Source organism: Musca domestica, unplaced genomic scaffold, assembly GCF_030504385.1.
Source record: "Musca domestica strain aabys unplaced genomic scaffold, Musca_domestica.polishedcontigs.V.1.1 83, whole genome shotgun sequence".
NCBI lineage: Eukaryota > Metazoa > Arthropoda > Insecta > Diptera > Muscidae > Musca > Musca domestica.
This window is the reverse complement of record NW_026712415.1, coordinates 1865066-1886414: the sequence shown is the minus strand read 5'-3', so window position 1 is coordinate 1886414 and position 21349 is coordinate 1865066. Positions and strand designations below refer to the sequence as shown.

The 21349-nt window shown below is 35.9% G+C and overlaps 1 protein-coding gene across 4 annotated transcripts in view; it reads right to left on the bottom strand.

Moving 5' to 3' along the window:
- LOC109612096 (protein TANC2-like) overlaps positions 1 to 21349 on the bottom strand; it is a 252459-nt gene that overhangs the window by 181284 nt on the left and 49826 nt on the right. The window contains exon 1 of one of the 4 annotated variants that reach the window (XM_059131233.1): positions 19662 to 20577. The exons of 2 other annotated variants lie outside the window; for them this stretch is intronic. In XM_059131233.1, the coding sequence (XP_058987216.1) occupies positions 19662 to 19764 (103 nt within the window). In that variant the 5' untranslated portion in view covers positions 19765 to 20577. Of the gene's footprint in view, positions 1 to 19661; positions 20578 to 21349 lie in introns of those variants that run through there. One more of the 4 variants, XM_059131234.1, reaches the window with a different exon arrangement.

The window sequence follows — 21349 nt, the reverse complement described above, 5'->3', positions numbered from 1 at the left end:
CCACCACCAAAATACAGCTTAAATGAAAACCTTTATATGGGGGCTATACGAAGACGTGATGCTGTCATAGGCTTTAGTAACGATTCCTAACTTCAAATACGAAATTCTAAACAATTCCAGTAAATAATGTCGCTAAAATCATCAAAATACCAAATAAAGGGAGGTACCGTTGTATGAGGGCTATATTGAGACGTGGACCTGCATTGACAAAATTCCGTCATAAATTGTAGTACCTATTACGAACTTCAGATACGAAATTTGACGCAATTCCGGTAATACCGAATATCTCGGGTAGCGTTATATGGGTGATATACTAAATCGTAGACCTATATAGACAACTCTCATCCAGGGTGTAAAGTACTCAGGAGGAACTCTTTGAGTGGATTTTAAGCCAATTCCATAGAAAATTGTGGCTAAAATCATCAAACTACCGAATATAGGTAAGTACAGTTCTGTGGGGGATATACGATATCGTGGACCGAAATAGCCTATCTTCGAAATTGACCTGCCTGCAGACAAAAGACTGATCTGTGCAAAATTTTAGCTATCTATCAGGGCTAAATCATCTTCGAATTTTACGCTGTATATGTACTTTGTTGGGTCTAAAGTTATTATTTCGATAATAATAATGAACTTAATATACTCTTCATACTATGTATGCTGGAGGGTATAAAAATATTGAAAATAAACACCGGAGTATAGGCTAATAATTATGTTCTCTTAAAAATACATACTTCTTCTCACTTCAAAGTTTTGCTCTGTTCCAGAAAGAAAAAATCGGTTGTTAGTAAAAACTTTTATATTATTGCAGTTTTGAAACAGTTCCGTTCCAGAACTGCAGAAACTGCAATTCAGTTTTCTGCAATTTTGAAATAGTGCAAAAGTTAATTCAAATTCGGTGACACTGGTTGATAATCATTCTCTAAAACATATTTTCAGAAATATTTGCGAATATATTTTCGGAATACCAATACCTCATCAAAGTTTATTTTGACGAAAATGTAGAAACGGTTCTCTAAAAACATTAGCTTAAGTTTAACTGTAATTTATTATTTATTTAACTAATTAATTATCCACGTACTAAATATATCTTAGGACTATATACGGTAATGGAAAAATAATTATGAATTTCAAAAAAAGAGTATTTTGAAAAAAGAACAAATTGAGCAATAATTAGTAATAATTTTTATTTTAATTTAAAAATTATCTGACCCAAAAAGACCGATAGAAATTCTCTTATAACTAATAATCTTCAATTTTCGAAAAATAATACATAACAAATTTCGCAACCGATTTACAGGTTGCTAATTATTATTTAAAATAACTTCTTCCTACAAATTTAGTTTTCAGAAAAAAATAATGCACAATTTAATTAAACCACCAGTGGCACTGATTGATAATCATTTTCTTAAAAAGATCCTCAGAAAGAATAGAAACTCTCTTATAAATAATGATCTTCAATTTCCCAAAAAATAATACATAACCAATTTCGACACAGATTTACTGATTGATAATTATTATCTCTTCAAGATATCTTCTTCCTACAAATTTAGTCTTCAGAAAAAATAATGCACAATTTAATTAAACCACAGTGGCACTGGTTGATAATCATTTCCTTAAAATATCCTCAGAAAAAGTAGAAACTCTCTTATAGATAATAATCCTAAATTCCCAAAAATTAATACATAACTAATTTCGACACAAAGTTACTGGTTGATAAGTATTGTCTCTCTTTAAAATACCTTCTCGCTACAAATTTCGTCTTCAGTTTTCGAAAAAAAAAGTATTTTATTTTATTTTAATAAAAATACGGTGATACTGGTTGATAATCTTTTCCATAAAAATATCCTCAGAAATACGTTTGAAAAAAATCGGAATAACTTTACACTGAATCAATATAATCGACCGAAGTATTCCATACTTCATCTAATACAGGCAAAAATATTGGAAAGGGCAAAATAACAAGAAAATCGAACATTTATATCCAATTTTAAGCGGAATCATAAATTCCATATTCATCTCAAGTTTCTGTTTGCGATGAATATTTAGATATAGCAAATTTTGAAGAATTTATAAAGAATGACAGATATTAGTATTGGAAATTGTCACCCTTTGTGGATGAGGTACCAGAAGGGGTTGCCAGAAGCCACAACAGGTATTTTGTTAGCAAAAATGTTTGTATGTTTTAAATTTGAAGGTAGTTTAATGCTTATTTCACTTTCTTTGAACGTTTTGTTTTTCAAAATTTTGAACCCTATATGGGGGAGGTCCGTCTCTACCATTTTTATAACAGATCTTATGGTGATAGAAATATTGAGATGTACCAAGTCGGAATGGAATTGGATGCTAATTTCACTTTGTATGAGTTTCATGGATATTCACCCTTTGTGGGGGAGGTACCAGTGGGAATGGACCGATATATCCCATCTTCACAACAGAAATAATGGGATATGTGAAATATATAGATGATCGGATGCTTATTTCGGATTTTATAATCGTTTTGATTATTAAAAGTTTTGAACCCTTTGTGGGAAGATACCAGAAGGAATGGTTGTAGGGGAGGTACTTGATGGACTGGACCGATATTGTCCATTTTTGCACCTGCCCTAGCACCGATGCAAATATTAGGATTTGCAAATTTGGAGCAAAATCGGGTTGTATTTTATCTTAATTTTTTTTGTTGAAAATTTCAACCTTTTGTGGGGGATTTACTAGAAGGAGAGTGCCGATATTGCCCATCTCCGAACTCGATCTAAGTTTGATAATAATATTACGATGCACAAAGTTTGGACCAAATCGGATACTCCCTTCGAGAGTTATCGTGTGCACCAGCCATACAGACCTGTCCTGAAATTGATTTGTTTCAAAGAGACCTAGGGTCTAAAAACGTTATTTCGATGAGGCATGTTTTGGCCGTACCAAATGATATAGGCCCTCTGTAGCCATATGCCTGGGGGTATAAAAACGTCTGTTTTAATAAATCTGATATTAATTGGAGACCAGTTAATACCTCGAACTAGACTTTGTTCCCAAGCATGTAGTATCTCTCCCCCTCTCTCAGTGCTCTCATACCGAAAAATAAGTTTGAGGCCAAACTTGGAAAATGTCGACCTTTTGTGGGTGAGGCACCAGAAGGAGTGGTCCGATATTGCCAATCTTCTAACTCGATCTAAGTATGACAATAATATTACGATGTTTCAAATTTGGATCAAATCGGATACTACCTTCGAGAGTTATCGTGCGCACCATCCAGATAGATAGACAGACAGACCTACGGACATCGACTAGATCGACTTTAAATGTCCTGAAACGGATTTGGTCCAAAGAGACCTTTAATATTGCATCCTGTATGACCTGTTGATTTTTTTTTTTTTTTTTGGGTAATTATATTTCACCCCTTTCCCCCTTTTACCCTTCATAATTGCATCTCATTCTTGATTATGTTTTTCTGATAGCTTTCATATTTTTTCTGATACCTTTCATATTTCTGTTTGATATCGACTTCCGTATTTACCTCATTTTGCATAAGGTTTTTGTGTGCCAGTTTTCCCAGAGGCTTAAAAGTTCATGCTCCTATTTTTTTTTTTTGTTATTACTCTTCACGTTGTTTACATAAAAACATAAAACCGAATGATAGACTTTCGAAATATGACAGGGAGGCAATGTGTGAAATTAAATTCATATCCAGAACACACGCATATGGCATTAAATTGTTTGAACATGGTTCTTTTTTCTTTCGACCCCTTCTTCTTCCTCATCATAATCGTCGTCATTTACTGTGTGCTATTCTCTCTTGTCGAGTAACATCTGTTGTCACATTTGGCAGTATCATCATGCAAAGAAGTCAAGGAAAAAATAAGGCAATAAGGTCGTGTGAACGACAAAATATTAACATGTTTTTATTTATGTAAACAAAAAATTATGAAATAATGGAACTTGAACAAATAGCCTGAATAAAGGCAAAGTGCAAGATGTACTGTACAGACAAAACGCTTTTGAAAATATGAACAGTTACGCTTTTCACTTCTTCATGTTTAAAGTTTAAAAAAAAAGTTTTTATTATTTGTAGTAAAAATATGAAGTTTCGAAAAGAAAAGAAAATGCATGTGGTACTGTACAAACACATCGTTTTAGAAATATGCGCAGTACATAGATTTGGGCTATTTTAACAAATAGGCGATAAATTTTGGTAATTATAGAAAAAGACTCGAAACATTAAAATTTTATCGCGTTCAGGTACAGTACTTGAACCCCTTTATGCTAAAATTATTATTTTTGTACAGTACAAAATGTTTCGCATATATACCCAATCAAATAAATTATATACAACCATTGTCAAATTTTTGTAGAGTTTTGTACAGTAAATTCATCAAAGAACATAAACTGTACAGTACTTCATATTGCTAGCTTCATTATTTATGGAGTTTCTTTTCTCAAATTTTAACCTAAGTGTTCTACATAGTTGGGAATAAACAATTGTAGGCATCTAATGACTAAAAAATTTGTTTCAAACTTACGATTCTTGTAGGGCTTAATAGCTTTATTACTTCGAAACTTACCTAAAAAGATAAAAAGAAAATAAAAATGTTAAACAATAATATTTAATAAATTATTTCATATTTTTAGAAACTATAAAATATTCCCACGAATTAGTAAATTGGAGATCTTCTATGGTACATAGAAGAGCTGGAGAACTTCTATGGTGCATAAAAGAGATGGACGTTTTTTATGGTTCATAGCAGACATGGAAGTATCTTATGGTCTATAGAACAGCAGGAGAGTTTCTATGGTCCATGGAAGAGCTAGAGAGCTTCTATGGTCCATTGAAGAGTTGGAGGCCTTCTATGGCCCATTGAAGAGTTGGAGGCCTGCTATGGTCCATAGAAGAGCTGGTGGCCTTCTATGGTCCATAGAAGAGCTGAAGAACTTGTATGGTCCATAGAAGTGCTGGAGGTCATCATGTGGCCTATAGAAAAGCTGGAGGTCATCATGTGGCCTATAGAAAAGCTGGAGGTCTTCATGTGGCCTATAGAAAAGCTGGAGGTATTCTATGGTCCATAGAAGAGCTAAAGGTCCTCTTTGGTCCATAGAAGAGCTGTAGGGGTGCTATGGTTGAAAGAATAACTGGAGATCTTCATATAGCCTATAGAAAAGCTGGAGGTCTTCTATGATCCATAGAAGAGCTGGAGGTCTTCTATGATCCACAGAAGAGCTAGAGGTCTTCTATGGTCCATAGAAGAGCTAGAGGTCTTCTATGGTCCATAGAAGAGCTAGAGGTCTTCTATGGTCCATTGAAAAGCTAGAGCTCTTCTATGGTTCATAGAAGAGCCAGAGTTCTTCTATGGTCCATAGAAGAGCTAGAGGTCTTCTATGGTCCATAGAAGAGCTAGAGGTCTTCTATGGTCCATAGAAGAGCTAGAGGTCTTCTATGGTCCATAGAAGAGCTAGAGGTCTTCTATGGTCCATAGAAGAGCTAGAGGTCTTCTATGGTCCATAGAAGAGCTAGAGGTCTTCTATGGTCCATAGAAGAGCTAGAGGTCTTCTATGGTCCATAGAAGAGCTAGAGGTCTTCTATGGTCCATAGAAGAGCTAGAGGTCTTCTATGGTCCATAGAAGAGCTAGAGGTCTTCTATGGTCCATAGAAGAGCTAGAGGTCTTCTATGGTCCATAGAAGAGCTAGAGGTCTTCTATGGTCCATAGAAGAGCTAGAGGTCTTCTATGGTCCATTGAAAAGCTAGAGCTCTTCTATGGTTCATAGAAGAGCCAGAGTTCTTCTATGGTCCATAGAAGAGCTAGAGGTCTTCTACGAAGAAGAGCTGGAGAGCTTTCATGTTCCATAGAAGAGCTTTAGCTCTTCTGGCCATAGGATTTCCTATCCTCAGGCCACACATTGTGCTCCACTTGATACGTAATAGAGTATATATGGCCAAAAAGATATGAGTAACTGAAAGGACATATTTATTGGCTTTATATGGCCTTTAATATGTTAAATGGCGCCCAACATATGCCTTAGATAGGAAATTTGTAAGGGTATGCGATTCAGACTTATTTTTATTAGTTTAAGCTATTTTCATGACTGAAATTATTTTCTGTGAAGCCGAATAGTTTTTTTCTCGTCTTCAGTGAAGAAGATGTTGCGGTGTTCTAAGAAGAAAACGTCTCTTCGGTTCCTATAAAGAAGACCATTTGTTTCCATGCTTGCCTAACCCAAATATTATGATGCCTTGTGGCACCTACACTACCTCTCCTCCACCTCCTATATTTCTCCATTCCTGCGGATGTTTATTCTGCATGTCATTTACCACAGAATTTTTCAGTGTTTAAGAAAATGGTCTCAAGCCCATTGAACCGCTTTGTAGTTTGAAAAGCCTGTGACGCTATAAAACCATATCAAACCATATCGTTTTGTTGTTATTTACCATTTAAACATAAAAATTATTTTCTTGTTCTTGTTTTTTCCGGTAAAGTGGCCTAGATTAAAAACAAGACGAAGAATACGACGAAAGGGTCACCAAGGGTAATTCAATGTTGGTGGGGTTCTTTGAACCACGAGAAAATAACACACACACGCCGTTCAAATGCAACAAAAAAAAAAAAACAAAAGCAGGTTGAGCTGCGGTAAGAAAAGTCACCACCGCACAAGAAAATTTCTCACATAGCATTTCGATTTTCCCAATTCCAGGGAAAAAAGGTGCTAAAGACCTTAATGAAAATTTTCATTACGAAGTGTCGTGAGTTTCGGGTTCAAAGACGAAAACAGAAAAAGTGAAGTGTTAATAAAACATAACACATTTTTATGCCTTATAATCAATGGCATGTAAATAACAACAACAACAACAGCAAGGGCAGCAACAACAATGACTGGCAAGTGGTTATAACAAGGGGTTTAATCTAGCATAGAAAAATATGGGGAGGGGGGTCCTTTGTTATTTGTTTTTTGATGATTTTCAAATGGTTAAGCAATAGGCTCAGCAGGCCTGTCAGTCGGTCGGTCGGTCAGTTACGACGAGTCCGGCCATAATAAATATTGTTATCTTCTTTCTATTTCTCTTCGAAACCGTAAAGTAGCCGTTGAAATCTTCTTCGTGGAGTTGTATTTCATTACAATGGAATACTTATTCCCCCTCGGTCACCTTACCAACACCTCTCCCCTTCCATTATTTCATATACAATTTTAATTTTGTTTTTGTTTATAATTTATCTTGTAACTGATTTGTTTATTCAAATTCTGTTTCTGATGTTCGTGTTCGCTTTTTATTTCTTTATGTTTTTATTTTTTTGTTATTTGTGGATTAGAGCCATATTTTATGGTCACGAGTTTATTATTAGCTGGATTTTTAAATTGATATGTTTTTGTGGGGAGCGGGAGAGAGAGGGGAAATTGTAAGCCCTAGGGTTTCTATTGCAATGAATAGAAACATTTTGAAAGGTTATTATGTGTTTATTTTCGGAGTTGACAACAATAAATTCTATTTTTATAGATTGTGAAAGAAAACAAAAACGTTCTCAAGAGGTACCCCTTTTGTAAGGAAATTGGAATGAATCATCTTCCAGACCTTCTTTAGGCAGTAGAAGACCTCAACGTCTTTAATGGGCAAGGGAAGACTTGCAGGCCTTTTTTAGCCAGTAGAAGATGTGTAGGTCTTCCATAGTCGTTAGAAGACATGTGGGTCTTCCGGAAGATCTCTAGGTCTTCTATAGGCGCCAGAAGACTTATATGTCTTCTACAGGCGTTAGAAGACCTGTAGGTCTTCTATAGGCGTTAGAAGACCTTCTATAGGCATTAGAAGACCTGCAGGTCTTCTATAGGCGTTAGAAGACCTGTGGGTGTTCTATAGGTGTTAGAAGACCTGTAGATCTTCTATAGGTGTTAGAATACCTGTAGATCTTTAGGTCTTGTATAGGGTAAGAAGAGATGTAGGTCTTCCACAGGCGTTAGAAGACCTGTCTTCTTTAGGCTTTAGAAGACCTGTTTGTCTTCTATAAGCGCCAGAATGTCTTCTATAGGCGTTAGAAGACCTTCTATAGGCATTAGAAGACCTGCAGGTCTTCTATAGGCGTTAGAAGACCTGTGGGTGTTCTATAGGCGTTAGAATACCTGTAGATCTTCTATAGGTGTTAGAATACCTGTAGATCTTTAGGTCTTGTATAGGGTAAGAAGAGATGTAGGTCTTCCACAGGCGTTAGAAGACCTGTAGGTCTTCTTTAGGCTTTAGAAGACCTGTTTGTCTTCTATAAGCGCCATAAGGCCTATAGGTCTTCTATAGGCGTTAAAAGACCTGCAGGTATTCTATAGCTGCTAGAAGACCTGTAGCCGTTAATACCTTAGAAGACATGTAGGCATGTAGAATACCTGTATATTTGTATAACCGCCAGAGGACCTATGGACCATAGATGACATCCAGCTCTAGAAGAACTCCAGCTTTTCTATAGGCCATACAAAGACCTCCAGCTCTTCTATGGACCATCGAAGACTTCCAACTCTTCTGTGGGCCATAGGATCTCCAGCCCTTCTATGAACCATAGAAGACCTCGAGCTTGTGAGCTTGTTGTGAAAGTGTTTTATTTAGCTATTCAGAGGAAAAGAAATGTATCTTTATAAACCAGTAAAGAAAGTCTTATTTAAATTCAATCTAACTTTGTCATTTGTCATTTGCCTTTTACATATCAGAATTTTTATAGGTCGGCACTCCATAAATCGGTTTTTATGTGTCAAATGGCGCCCAATGTGTGGCCCGGCTAGGAAAAAGGTGAGACTTTTGTATTGAAGATATTTTTGTAAGTTCTGTAGAGACAAAAACAATAGCTGAATCAAAAAAAAAAAAACACACAAGATCTAAGGAAGAATTTCATAATGTGGCGCCCAACGTAGGGTCTGGTAAAGACAAATGAAATTATGTTATAATAATTTAATTTATATTCAATTTACTCTTAACAGAGTCAAAACTAAGCCCCTCACCATTTTTCGATCTATCTAAGGGTGTTCCTAGATCTGCTGATTTGCATGGCAGTTTTTGTTTCCCAGATTTTGTTCAAAATTGAGAGCATAATTTTCGTTGGAGTCAAAAGTTAGGTGGAAGAACTTTGAAAATGGAGGGAGATTCTGCAAAACAACTAGGGAGTTAAAACTCTCCGATGAGTGTATGTTAACATAGGTAGGTGTAAGTATTGAGGATTGAGCCCACGTAAGGCATCTGGGAAAAAGTCTTGATTAAATGGCGCCCAATATTAAATTAAAAAAATTCAATGAAATGGCGCCCAACATAAAACTCAGTGAGAAGTTATTTTTCCCCTTCAATTTTTATCGACATTTTATTGAAAAAAGGGGGTACCTTGCCTTAGCTCTGCACAAAAATCGAAGATATTCTGTGAAATGGCGCCCAACGTAGGATCCAGAAATTAATACATATAGACGATAAAAAGCTAAGAAGAATATGTAGAATGTTAAATGGCGCCTAACTTAGATACCTCAAATATACACATAAGTGATATTAGTTTTTTTACAAGATTTTTAGGGATTACGTCGATCCTAAGAAGCTGGGAAGATTTTGTGGAATTTATGAATATTTATGTTTTTGCTTATTTCATTGAAGGTATTGCCCTTTTGGTGACTTGCCTACAATATTTTCGTTTTAATGTCAATGACGAACGTCCTGTCATTTTAATCTCTTTACAGGTTTCTCCACATATTACGTTTCTTATTTGCCTACTCCCCGTTTTGACTTATTCCAATTCACCTGTACCTGATGAAAGAAAGTTACCTCAGCTCTCAAACGACAAAAAAAAAAACGCAAAAAAGAAAACAACCTGAGGCTATGTGTCAAGTGCTCCGGCGCACATGGCTTACTCATACGCTTAGTGTCTACGCATTGGTAATTTTGTGACAACTTCGATGCCAACCCCAACAACAACAACAAAATATAGACTTCATATCACAAGATAAGCTTTGCAATTTACTCGAATCCCCAATGAACACCTAGCAAGCCAGCCACACAGAAATATTGAATGTTCAACATTAACCGGATTTCAGTTCAGAGCCATGGCTCTTTGTCTGCTCCGAAAAGGAGAAACCAGCTCAACACCTAAATTACCAGAAGTTGGGGGGGATAGATAATATGAGTTGGATGACTAAGTTTATGTTTCATTTTCTGGTAAAGATGATAACGTTGGCGATGTTGACAATGGTGATGATGATGACCTCAAGAAGCCAAGAAAAGAGAAAAAATTGAAATTGAATTACATTTCCAAAAAAGGGGTAAATACTTTGTGTGGTTTTCAATTTCCCCCTTTTTTTAAGAGTGCTCACAATATTCAACCCATGGCATATTCCGCATGCTGTATCTGAGGATACATGGCATGAATTAAAGTTTAAATTTAATACCATTTTTGCAGATTCATATCAGTTTGGTGGCAAGTTCTTATGTTTCGGCCACTGGTTTCTTTTGGGTAATCAGAGGAGATAGACTTGTGGCTTTTTAACTGGATAATGTTTTGAAGTTTTTGATTGTGTAATAAAGTTTTACAGTTGGATTTTTAGAAAGATGGGATAATTTATATGTGACCTGTTAACAGGTTTACTTGGTCAGGTTGCCAAAACATTAAAATCGATAAAATTTTCCAGAAACAATATTTAAAATTTTGAAGAAATGCAAAACCATGTTTAAATTGTTATTACAGATTTCTAGATATTCCAGCGGCCTCCATCAGTATTAAGTCGAAGAAAATGAGGATCAGGATAATTAAGAATTAGAAGTGGATGAAAGTTCTTTATCATAACTTAAAAAAAATCTTCAGTCTAACGCCCAAAAAGACATTGACTAATTTTTTCTCCATTTAAGTGTCTGGAAGTAATTACACATGAGACCCTAATATTTAGTCGAACTGAATTCAACATCAACTTTTTTAGATAACTGACTCTATGTAAATCTCAAATGGCAGCAAACATTATAGAATGCCGAAAGAAATGGCGCCCAACGTTTGGCCCATTACACTAAGGACAAAGGGAGGACTCAATTATAAGACAGACCTTCATTCGCATTCGTTTTTCTAGAAATACTCGACTCCTTGACGTACCCAAGTGACGCCCAATATTATATAATTTTTAAGAAAATGGCGCCCAATATTAATATGTATAATAAATAAAAAGTATCAGTCGATTTTGCCGACAGATGTATACCCTCAGCCAATGTTCGTTCATTTAAATTTAGACTTATATTATGTATTCATTCAAATTGTTGATATGAAGAGATTAGGATGCTTATTTCGGATTTTTTGATAGTTTTGCTTACTCAATATTTTGACTCTTTGTGGGGGAGGTACCAGAAGGAGTGGACCGATATATTGCATCTGCATACCAGACCTTCGTTGATAAGAATCTTGTGATGTGTGTAATTTGAAGATAATCGTCGAATTTTCTTCTATGTAAAAAACCGACGATTTTTTTCTACGGAACAAACTTGACCCCAAACTTGGTAAAAAACTTGACCCTTGACTTGAAGGGGTCTCAACGAATTTTTTTCCCATGGAAAAAACTTGACCCCTAGAAAGCTTATCAACAATTTTTTTTCCAAAAAAAAAAAAAAAAAAAAAAAAACTTGAGCCCCGAAAGTAGTTTCATCGAATGTTTTCCTATAGAAAAAAACTTGACCCGCAGAAGGGGTCTCGACGAATTTTTTTCTATAGAAGAAACTTGAGCCTCTGAAGGGCTTGGAAAAAAACTTGACCTCCAGAATGGGAAAAATTTCTCGACGAATTTCTTTCTATGGAAAAAAAATTGACCCCCCGAAAGGGGTCTAAAAGAATTTTTTTCTATGGAAAAACTTGGCCCCCGAAAGGGGTCTCGACGAATTTTTTTCTATAGAAAAAAACTTGGCCCCCCGAAAGGGGTCTTGACGAATTTTTTCTATAGAAAAAAACTTGACCCCCCCAGAAGGGGTCTCGACGAATTTTTTTTCTATAGAAAAAAACTTGACCCCCCCAGAAGGGGTCTCGACGAATTTTTTTTCTATGGAAAAAAAATTGACCGCCTGAAAGGGACTCGACGAATTTTTTTCTATGGAAAAATTTGGCCCCCCGAAAGGGGTCTCGACTAATTTTTTTCTATAGAAAAAAACTTGGCCCCCCAGAAGGGGTCTCGACGAATTTTTTTTCTATAGAAAAAACCTTGGCCCGCAGAATGGGTCTCGACGAATTTTTTTCTATAGAAGAAACTTGAGCCTCTGAAGGGCTTGGAAAAAACTTGACCTCCAGAATGGGAAAAATTTCTCGACGAATTTCTTTCTATGGAAAAAAAATTGACCGCCTGAAAGGGACTCGACGAATTTTTTTTCTATGGAAAAACTTGGCCCCCCGAAAGGGGTCTCGACGAATTTTTTTCTATAGAAAAAAACTTGACCCCCAGAAGGGGTCTCGACGAATTTTTTTCTATAGAAAAAAACTTGACCCCCAGAAGGGGTCTCGACGAATTTTTTTCTTTAGAAAAAAACTTGACCCACAGAAGGAGTCTCGACGAATTTTTTTCTTTAGAAAAAAACTTGACCCCCAGAAGGGGTTTCGACTGATTTTTTTCTATAGAAAAAACTTGACCCCCAGAAGGGGTTTGGACGATTATTTTTTTCTATGGAAAAAACTTGATGCCTAGAACGGATCTCGGAGATTTTTTTTCTGTGGGAAAAACTTGATCCCCACAAGGGGTCTCGATTGATTTTTTTTTATTTCTATGGAAAAATTTGACCCCAGAAGGGGAAAAGGTCTGCGCCTTCTGTATTGGCTCCCAGAAAGAGTTTCGACGAATTTTTTCTATAGAAAAAACTTCATACCCCAAGGGAGCAGGTCTCGAAGATTTTCTTCTATAAGCTTGAAGGCATACGATTCTTTTAGAAAAGTTTTCGGCAAACTTTTTATAAAAAATCCGGACACTTGGAGTCGATATTTTTTTTTTTTTTGGATTAAGTAGTTTAGCCTATGTTGGGCGCCAGTATTGTTGGAGGATTGGAGTACGATGCAATCTGAGGAACAGAATCACCACCCCACGTAGAGCGCCATTTGTCTAGTCAAGTTTAAGTCCAAGAGAAAATGATATTTTTTCTTTAGAATGGTTTCGTCAAACCTTTAATAAAAAAAAAATATTGTCACATAGAGTCGATAATTATTTTTTTATACTAAGGGCCACGTTGGGCGCCAGTTCTGTTTGAGGATTGTTGTTCGATGCAATCTGAGAAATTATCATAAAAATGATATTAAATAATGCCTCCGGTCCTAACAGAAATTATCCATTAAACCAAGCATGGGATATATAAACCCGACGAAATATATACCCCACGTTGGGCGCCATTTGTCTTGTTCATTTAAAAATTGACTTATAATAAGACAAAATACATTTTGTACACATTTTGAGATGATAAGAAAAAAAATCATATAGACACCAAATGTGTACTCCACGTTGGGCGCCATTTGTTTGGTTGATCCAAAAAGCTACTTTTAGGGTTTTAAATACAGAGTATTTAAAAACAATTTGTAACTACATCTAAGGCTTAAAAAGCTGTTAAAATGATGATTTTTTTTTTCGTTTTCCACTCAAAATAGTTTTGAAATTAAAAGTGTTATTGCTTCTTTAGCACCATTAGAAATGACTGATTTTATGGCATTTCATAGCAGCTTTTTAATGGTTTAATTAAATGTCTTTCCCTAAAATTTATCACCATAACCCCAGCATGTGGGTAGTTATTAGGGATCATTAATAGTCCAAAGATATAAAAATTTCATCAGGGCTTTTAATGTCTTTGAAATATTCAGAATTTTGTCATTGTTCATTCATAGAGAGGAGGTGATTGCAATTAAATCCAGATCTAGCTTATCAAGTTATGATTTAATACAAAAGCCCCATATGACACCTAGCAATACTTCACAACTTTATGAACGTTTTGTCATGGCCATAAATTCAGACCCCCCGTCACAGGTCTATGGAGAGGCAATCTTTTGAAATGTTCGAAATTGTTTTGAAATTTATATGTCATTCTGCTAATTTTATTGACATTTATGGACATTAAATTAAACAAGAAAAAAAAAAACGGACAATCTTGAAATAGTTCAGGGTGGGAGTTTCAGGTTTTTGTTTTTTTTTTCTGAATCTTTACAAAACCATTCATGCACTCGTTCGGTCACTGGAGCACAGTTGTAAATTTGATTTCTTAAGACCGAAAGTTGTCGCTTCGTTCGAGTCTAAATCATTTTTTCAAATAACAAAGAAAATCCACACTCTTGACTTTATCGCAGCACACTTCACAACTTTACGAGGGGTATCTGGTGAAGCTTTCACCAGGTTTGCCATTGTGCGGATGAAAGATAGACAACTCCTAGGCACATTTGAATGAGACTTAAACAACAAAAGTGGTCGTTGTTGTTGTTGTCTTTTTTTGAGACAACACACCGGCAACATCATCACCACCAGCAGCCGCAGCGGCAGCATGAAATGCCCCAAAAACTTTCAATAGAAGGTGAAGGTGTTGTAAGGTCCAGACAATGACAGATCAAATGTTATAAAGTGAATGTTGAAAGATTGAAGTGGGCTTGGGAGGTCCCACCCCTCCTTAAAGGAGGGTAAAGGGAAAAATAATGGATAATCCAGTGTTCTTCTTAGGATTGAATATCACTGAAGGAATATTCGACAGCAAGGCATGTTTTGAAAGATAAAAACTGATTTTCAAGTCCGAAAACCATTCCAGAATAAAACATATTCTGATCTAATATAGAAAAAACTTGACCCCCGGAAGGGGTCTCGACGAATTTTTGTCTATAGAAAAAACTTGACCCCCGGAAGGGGTCTCGACGACCATTTTTCCCCTTCTTCACCGATTCCTACTCTTAAATTTCCCAATGTCCCTATACACCTTTCTCAGCAACTCCATACAAAAATATTCCCCCTTCTTTCAATCCAAAGTCATTGCCATCTTCAGTTTTCATTTTGCCCAACCATTTCAAAATCAAGAAAAATAAAAACGCAAAAAAAAAATATTTTGCAATTTACATAAAATCTTCCCATATAAATTTAAGGCAATCAAAAATACCTTCCTTAAAAGTGTATAGGCACGACGACTGGCTGGCAGACGACTTCACGTAAATGCAAAAGAAAAAAACTATCAGAAGACATAAAATTTCCAAAGCTACTTCTTTGCCTTGCCTTTAATTTCGCTTGGCATAAAATTGCTGACTTATACACACACTCACACGTGTGCATTTATACATACATATATTTACATAAACTTAAAAATTAAATTCTTAAACATACAGACACACACACAGATGAGGTGCAATTTATTTTACATACATAAACACAAACATTGCGTGCAACATAAAAAATAATTTGCAATTTATTAGGGGTGTTCATAAAGAAATGTTTATAGAAAAAATTCGTAAACCCTCTGGGGCACGTTTTTTCTATAGAAAAAAATCTGGGGACCCTCAGGGTCAAGTTTTTCTAAAGAAAAAAATCTGGGGACCCTCAGGGTCAAGTTTTTTCTATAGAAAAAAATCTGGGGACCCTCAGGGTCAAGTTTTTTCTATAGAAAAAAATCTGGGGACCCTCAGGGTCAAGTTTTTTCTATAGAAAAAAATCTGGGGACCCTCAGGGTCAAGTTTTTTCTATAGAAAAAAATCTGGGGACCCTCAGGGTCAAGTTTTTTCTATAGAAAAAAATCTGGGGACCCTCAGGGTCAAGTTTTTTCTATAGAAAAAAATCTGGGGACCCTCAGGGTCAAGTTTTTTCTATAGAAAAAAATCTGGGGACCCTCAGGGTCAAGTTTTTTCTATAGAAAAAATCTGGGGACCCTCAGGGTCAAGTTTTTTTCTATAGAAAAAAATCTGGGGACCCTCAGGGTCAAGTTTTTTTCTATAGAAAAAAATCTGGGGACCCTCAGGGTCAAGTTTTTTTCTATAGAAAAAAATCTGGGGACCCTCAGGGTCAAGTTTTTTTCTATAGAAAAAAATCTGGGGACCCTCAGGGTCAAGTTTTTTTCTATAGAAAAAAATCTGGGGACCCTCAGGGTCAAGTTTTTTTCTATAGAAAAAAATCTGGGGACCCTCAGGGTCAAGTTTTTTCTATAGAAAAAAATCTGGGGACCCTCAGGGTCAAGTTTTTTCTATAGAAAAAAATCTGGGGACCCTCAGGGTCAAGTTTTTTCTATAGAAAAAAATCTGGGGACCCTCAGGGTCAAGTTTTTTCTATAGAAAAAAATCTGGGGACCCTCAGGGTCAGGTTTTTTCTATAGAAAAAAATCTGGGGACCCTCAGGGTCAAGTTTTTTCTATAGAAAAAAATCTGGGGACACTCAGGGCCAAGTTTTTTCTATAGAAAAAAATCTGGGGACCCTCAGGGTCAAGTTTTTTCTATAGAAAAAAATCTGGGGACCCTCAGGGTCAAGTTTTTTTCTATAGAAAAAAATCTGGGGACCCTCAGGGTCAAGTTTTTTTCTATAGAAAAAAATCTGGGGACCCTCAGGGTCAAGTTTTTTTCTATAGAAAAAAATCTGGGGACCCTCAGGGTCAAGTTTTTTCTATAGAAAAAAATCTGGGGACCCTCAGGGTCAAGTTTTTTCTATAGAAAAAAATCTGGGGACCCTCAGGGTCAAGTTTTTTCTATAGAAAAAAATCTGGGGACCCTCAGGGTCAAGTTTTTTCTATAGAAAAAAATCTGGGGACACTCAGGGCCAAGTTTTTTCTATAGAAAAAAATCTGGGGACCTCAGGGTCAAGTTTTTTCTATAGAAAAAAATCTGGGGACCCTCAGGGTCAAGTTTTTTCTATAGAAAAAAATCTGGGGACCCTCAGGGTCAAGTTTTTTCTATAGAGAAAAATCTGGGGACCCTCAGGGTCAAGTTTTTTCTATAGAAAAAAATCTGGGGACCCTCAGGGTCAAGTTTTTTCTATAGAAAAAAATCTGGGGACCCTCAGGGTCAAGTTTTTTCTATAGAAAAAATCTGAAGACCCTTGTGGTCAAGTTTTTTCTATAGAAAAAAATCTGAAGACCCTTGTGGTCAAGTTTTTTCTATAGAAAAAAATCTGAAGACCCTTGGGGTCAAGTTTTTTCTATAGAAAAAAATCTGAAGACCCTTGGGGTCAAGTTTTTTCTATAGAAAAAAATCTGAAGACCCTTGGGGTCAAGTTTTTTCTATAGAAAAAAATCTGAAGACCCTTGGGGTCAAGTTTTTTCTATAGAAAAAAATCTGAAGACCCTTGGGGTCAAGTTTTTTCTATAGAAAAAAATCTGAAGACCCTTGGGGTCAAGTTTTTTCTATAGAAAAAAATCTGAAGACCCTTGGGGTCAAGTTTTTTCTATAGAAAAAAATCTGAAGACCCTTGGGGTCAAGTTTTTTCTATAGAAAAAAATCTGAAGACCCTTGGGGTCAAGTTTTTTTCTATGGAAAAAAATCTGAAGACCCTTTGGGTCAAGTTTTTTTCTATGGAAAAATTTTCGTCTCAGTGTGAATACCCCTAATATCTGCTTGTTCATAAATTGTTTCCTGGTGGTGGTGATGATGAAGAGGATGGTGTTCATGGTGGTGGCAAAGCATTTTCTGCAAAATGAGTCTGTGTGTCGGAGGGTATTAATGAGCGTCTAAGTGAATGAATGACGGACTGAATGCCAAATGAACGCTCGACAAAGAACCCTTCCTCGGTTCTTCCTCAGTTTTGTTGTTGTATTTTTATGCTGCTGCATTACACAAAAGCCGGGCTGAATGGTCAGCTTGAAATGCGTTCAGCGGAAGAGTAGCACGAATTGGCAAATATGCGTAACATAAAAAAATATGTAATTTTGAGGAGGGGATATGCAGCCAGGGACCTGGAAATGCTTTGCAAAATACTAATATTTAGTTTAATAAGCAACAAATTAATCATGCCAATAATGAGGTTTGTTATGAGACAGGCAAAAGCGTGGCGATGTTGATGATTTCCTTAGTCATTAACTTTATCACTAGGCCGCCGAGGTGATGAGGGGGTAGGGAAGAACATACGAAAGAAACCCTTTTGTAAAGACCACTCCACCGTAATCTGAAACAAAGAAAGGTTTATGCCCTTTTTAAATGCCATACATGGACTTCTTCCTGCCATATATGGTCTCGCCAGCCTCAAACCAAGCGTGAGTGTAAATTACAAAGGAAAAAAAAGAGGGAAAAAGAGAAAATCATGCGTAGCTATCCATTTCGTTAAAGTTTCTGGGAACTATTAACAATTTTACAAGGAATCACACATAACCATGGCCATTGTTGTGCTCCGGCATCAGGCACACAATGTTTGGCCCTTGACTTTGTTGGCAAAAATGTAAATGAAATACTAGATTCTCTTGAAATCCCTAGAAATATTTCCCTTAATCAGAAGAGGATGAAGATAATGTATGACCATGAAATTTGAGCGAAAATTTACATTCAAGATTGGCAAATAAATTCCAATGCTAATAGCTCTAGCTTCACTGAAGAATAGCTAAGATTTTGCAGATTTTAATTAGTGGCTTGATAAAGCACAATAATAATGAAGAAAAAAAGAAAAAAGTCTCACGATTTTTTTTCTATAGGAAAAAATTGACCCCAAGGGTCTCAGTAATTTTTTTCTATACCCTAGGGGTCTCCAGATTTATTTTCTATGGGAAAAAAATGACCCTAGGAGTCTCCAGATTTTTTTCTATGGGAAAAAAATGACCCTAGGAGTCTCCAGATTTTTTTCTATAGGAAAAAAATGACCCTAGGGGTCTCCAGATTTTTTTCTATAGGAAAAAAATGACCCTAGGGGTCTCCAGATTTTTTTTATAGGAAAAAAATGACCCTAGGGTTCTCCAGATTTTTTTCTATAGGAAAAAAATGACCCTAGGGTTCTCCAGATTTTTTTCTATAGGAAAAAAATGACCCTAGGGTTCTCCAGATTTTTTTCTATAGGAAAAAAATGACCCTAGGGTTCTCCAGATTTTTTTCTATAGGAAAAAAATGACCCTAGGGTTCTCCAGATTTTTTTCTATAGGAAAAAAATGACCCTAGGGATCTCCAGATTTTTTTCTATAGGAAAATAATGACCCTAGGGGTCTCCAGATTTTTTTTATAGGAAAAAAATGACCCTAGGGTTCTCCAAATTTTTTTCTATAGGAAAAATATGACCCTAGGGTTCTCCAAATTTTTTTCTATAGGAAAAAAATGACCCTAGGGTTCTCCAAATTTTTTTCTATAGGAAAAAAATGACCCTAGGGTTCTCCAAATTTTTTTCTATAGGAAAAAAATGGCCCTAGGGTTCTCCAAATTTTTTTCTATAGGAAAAAAATGACCCTAGGGTTCTCCAAATTTTTTCCTATAAAAAAATGACCCTAGGGTTCTCCAAATTTTTTTCTATAGGAAAAAAATCACCCTAGGGTTCTCCAAATTTTTTTCTGTAGGAAAAAGTTGAGACCCTAAGGGTCTTACCAATTTTTTTCTATACGAAAAAATTGAGATCCCTAGGGTATCACCACTTTTTTTCGATAGGAAAAAAATGAGAACTGGGGTCTCATGGATTTTTTTAATTCCGATTTGTTTCGAAATTATTTTATGTTCATGATTGAAAATGTTTCCACCACCATTAGTTCTGAATAAAAGCCATACATAACAAAAGCTCCAAAAAGCATACAAAATGGAACCATGAGATTTACCTAAAAAACTGCAACTATTATACGCACTTCCAGAACGGCGTCCAGTTGTTTTATTACAGCTCCAAGTATTTTGAAAATTTATTTTATCCTTTGTTGTGGACATAATAAGGCATCTGTGGGTTGTCGGCGAATGGTGGTGTTGATGGCGAGACGGATGTTGTGGCTAAAGCTGCCAATGATGAGAATGGTGATGTTGTTCTGTTTAAAGCACCGATAAATGCTTGTTGTTGTAGTTTGTAAAAATGTGTACTTTTGTTGTTGTTGTTGTGTTGCCTTCTTCTGCTACGACTACTGAAGATGTTGTTAAAATAAAATCGACGATGACTAAAATTGTTGGCCCCACTTAAAGGCAGGCGATCCATGTAGGCAACATGAAATGCTGTTGCGGGCCAATGTAAAAGCCTAATGGAGGATGGGAAGAGAGGGGATTTGACTGCCCGGAATTTGGTAGACGACGAACTGCTACACTAAATTACCGCCAATAATGATAATGGCTGGTGGCAAACAATTGGTAATTGGTTTTTTGTTTCGAATTTCTCGAAAATAAACCAAGGAGAGTGTCAAGCTGAAGCTGCCGTTTCGGAGGGTGTCCAAAGAAGGGAATTTGTTGTCCCAGTAAGCAGTGACAGCCAGCGGCAAATAATGTGTGAACATGAAATGGGCCACTCGAAATGCCAAGTGACAAGGCACGGGAATTTTTTATTTTATTTTTTAAAAGATGTCACTTTGTTTGCTGGGTAATGGTTTATTTATTCTTTTTTGCGGCACTTTTCTTTTTATGTTTTGTTTGCACTGAAAGAAATTATAAATTTTAATTTTATATATTTTTCTTTTTTATTTTTTGCTTTCAAATTTACACTGCTCTACAAAAGTATGCGTCACTTTTTTTTGCAATCCACTTTTTTCCAATTATTTTATTTATTTTTTTTTTAATTTTTTATTTTTTTTTCTATTCAGTTTAACACTTTTGACTTTTGATCTTTTTGCCGTTTTATTTTTTGCCCTGCTTTACTTTTGTTTGTTATTCTTGTTGTTTTTCCTTTTGTTGTTAACTTGGCTTACTTAGTGTTGACCGTTTGTCGTTTCAAAGATCATTGTCATGGCTATATTTTGTGTTGACGTTTTGTTGTTGTTTTACTTTTGATTCAAGAAACGTAAGTATATGTTGTTGTTGTTTTTGTGTTTTTCATGCAGCACGTTGTTGTCTTGGCTTTTTTGTACATTTGCCGGATTTTCTTGGTTGCTGTTGTTTTTTGTTAACATGCTTTTTAAGAGTATCGCTAAATTCTAGACGGTCTGCAGAAGAAAAGAAAAAGGGAAAATTGAATTTCCATTGTCGTAGAAGACGACAGGCCCTACATCATGGAATGGAGGCATAGAATTGGCAAAGAAGATATTGAAAAAATGACCCCAAGGGTCTCCAGATTTTTTTCTATAGAAAAAACTTGACCCAAAGGCTCTCCAGATTTTTTTCTATAGAAAAAAATGAGCCCCAAGGCTCTCCAGATTTTTTTCTATAGAAAAAAATGAGCCCCAAGGCTCTCCAGATTTTTTTCTATAGAAAAAAATGAGCCCCAAGGGTCTCCCGAATTTTTTTCTATAGAAAAAAATGAGCCCCAAGGGTCTCCCGAATTTTTTTCTATAGAAAAAAATGAGCCCCAAGGGTCTCCCGAATTTTTTTTTATAGA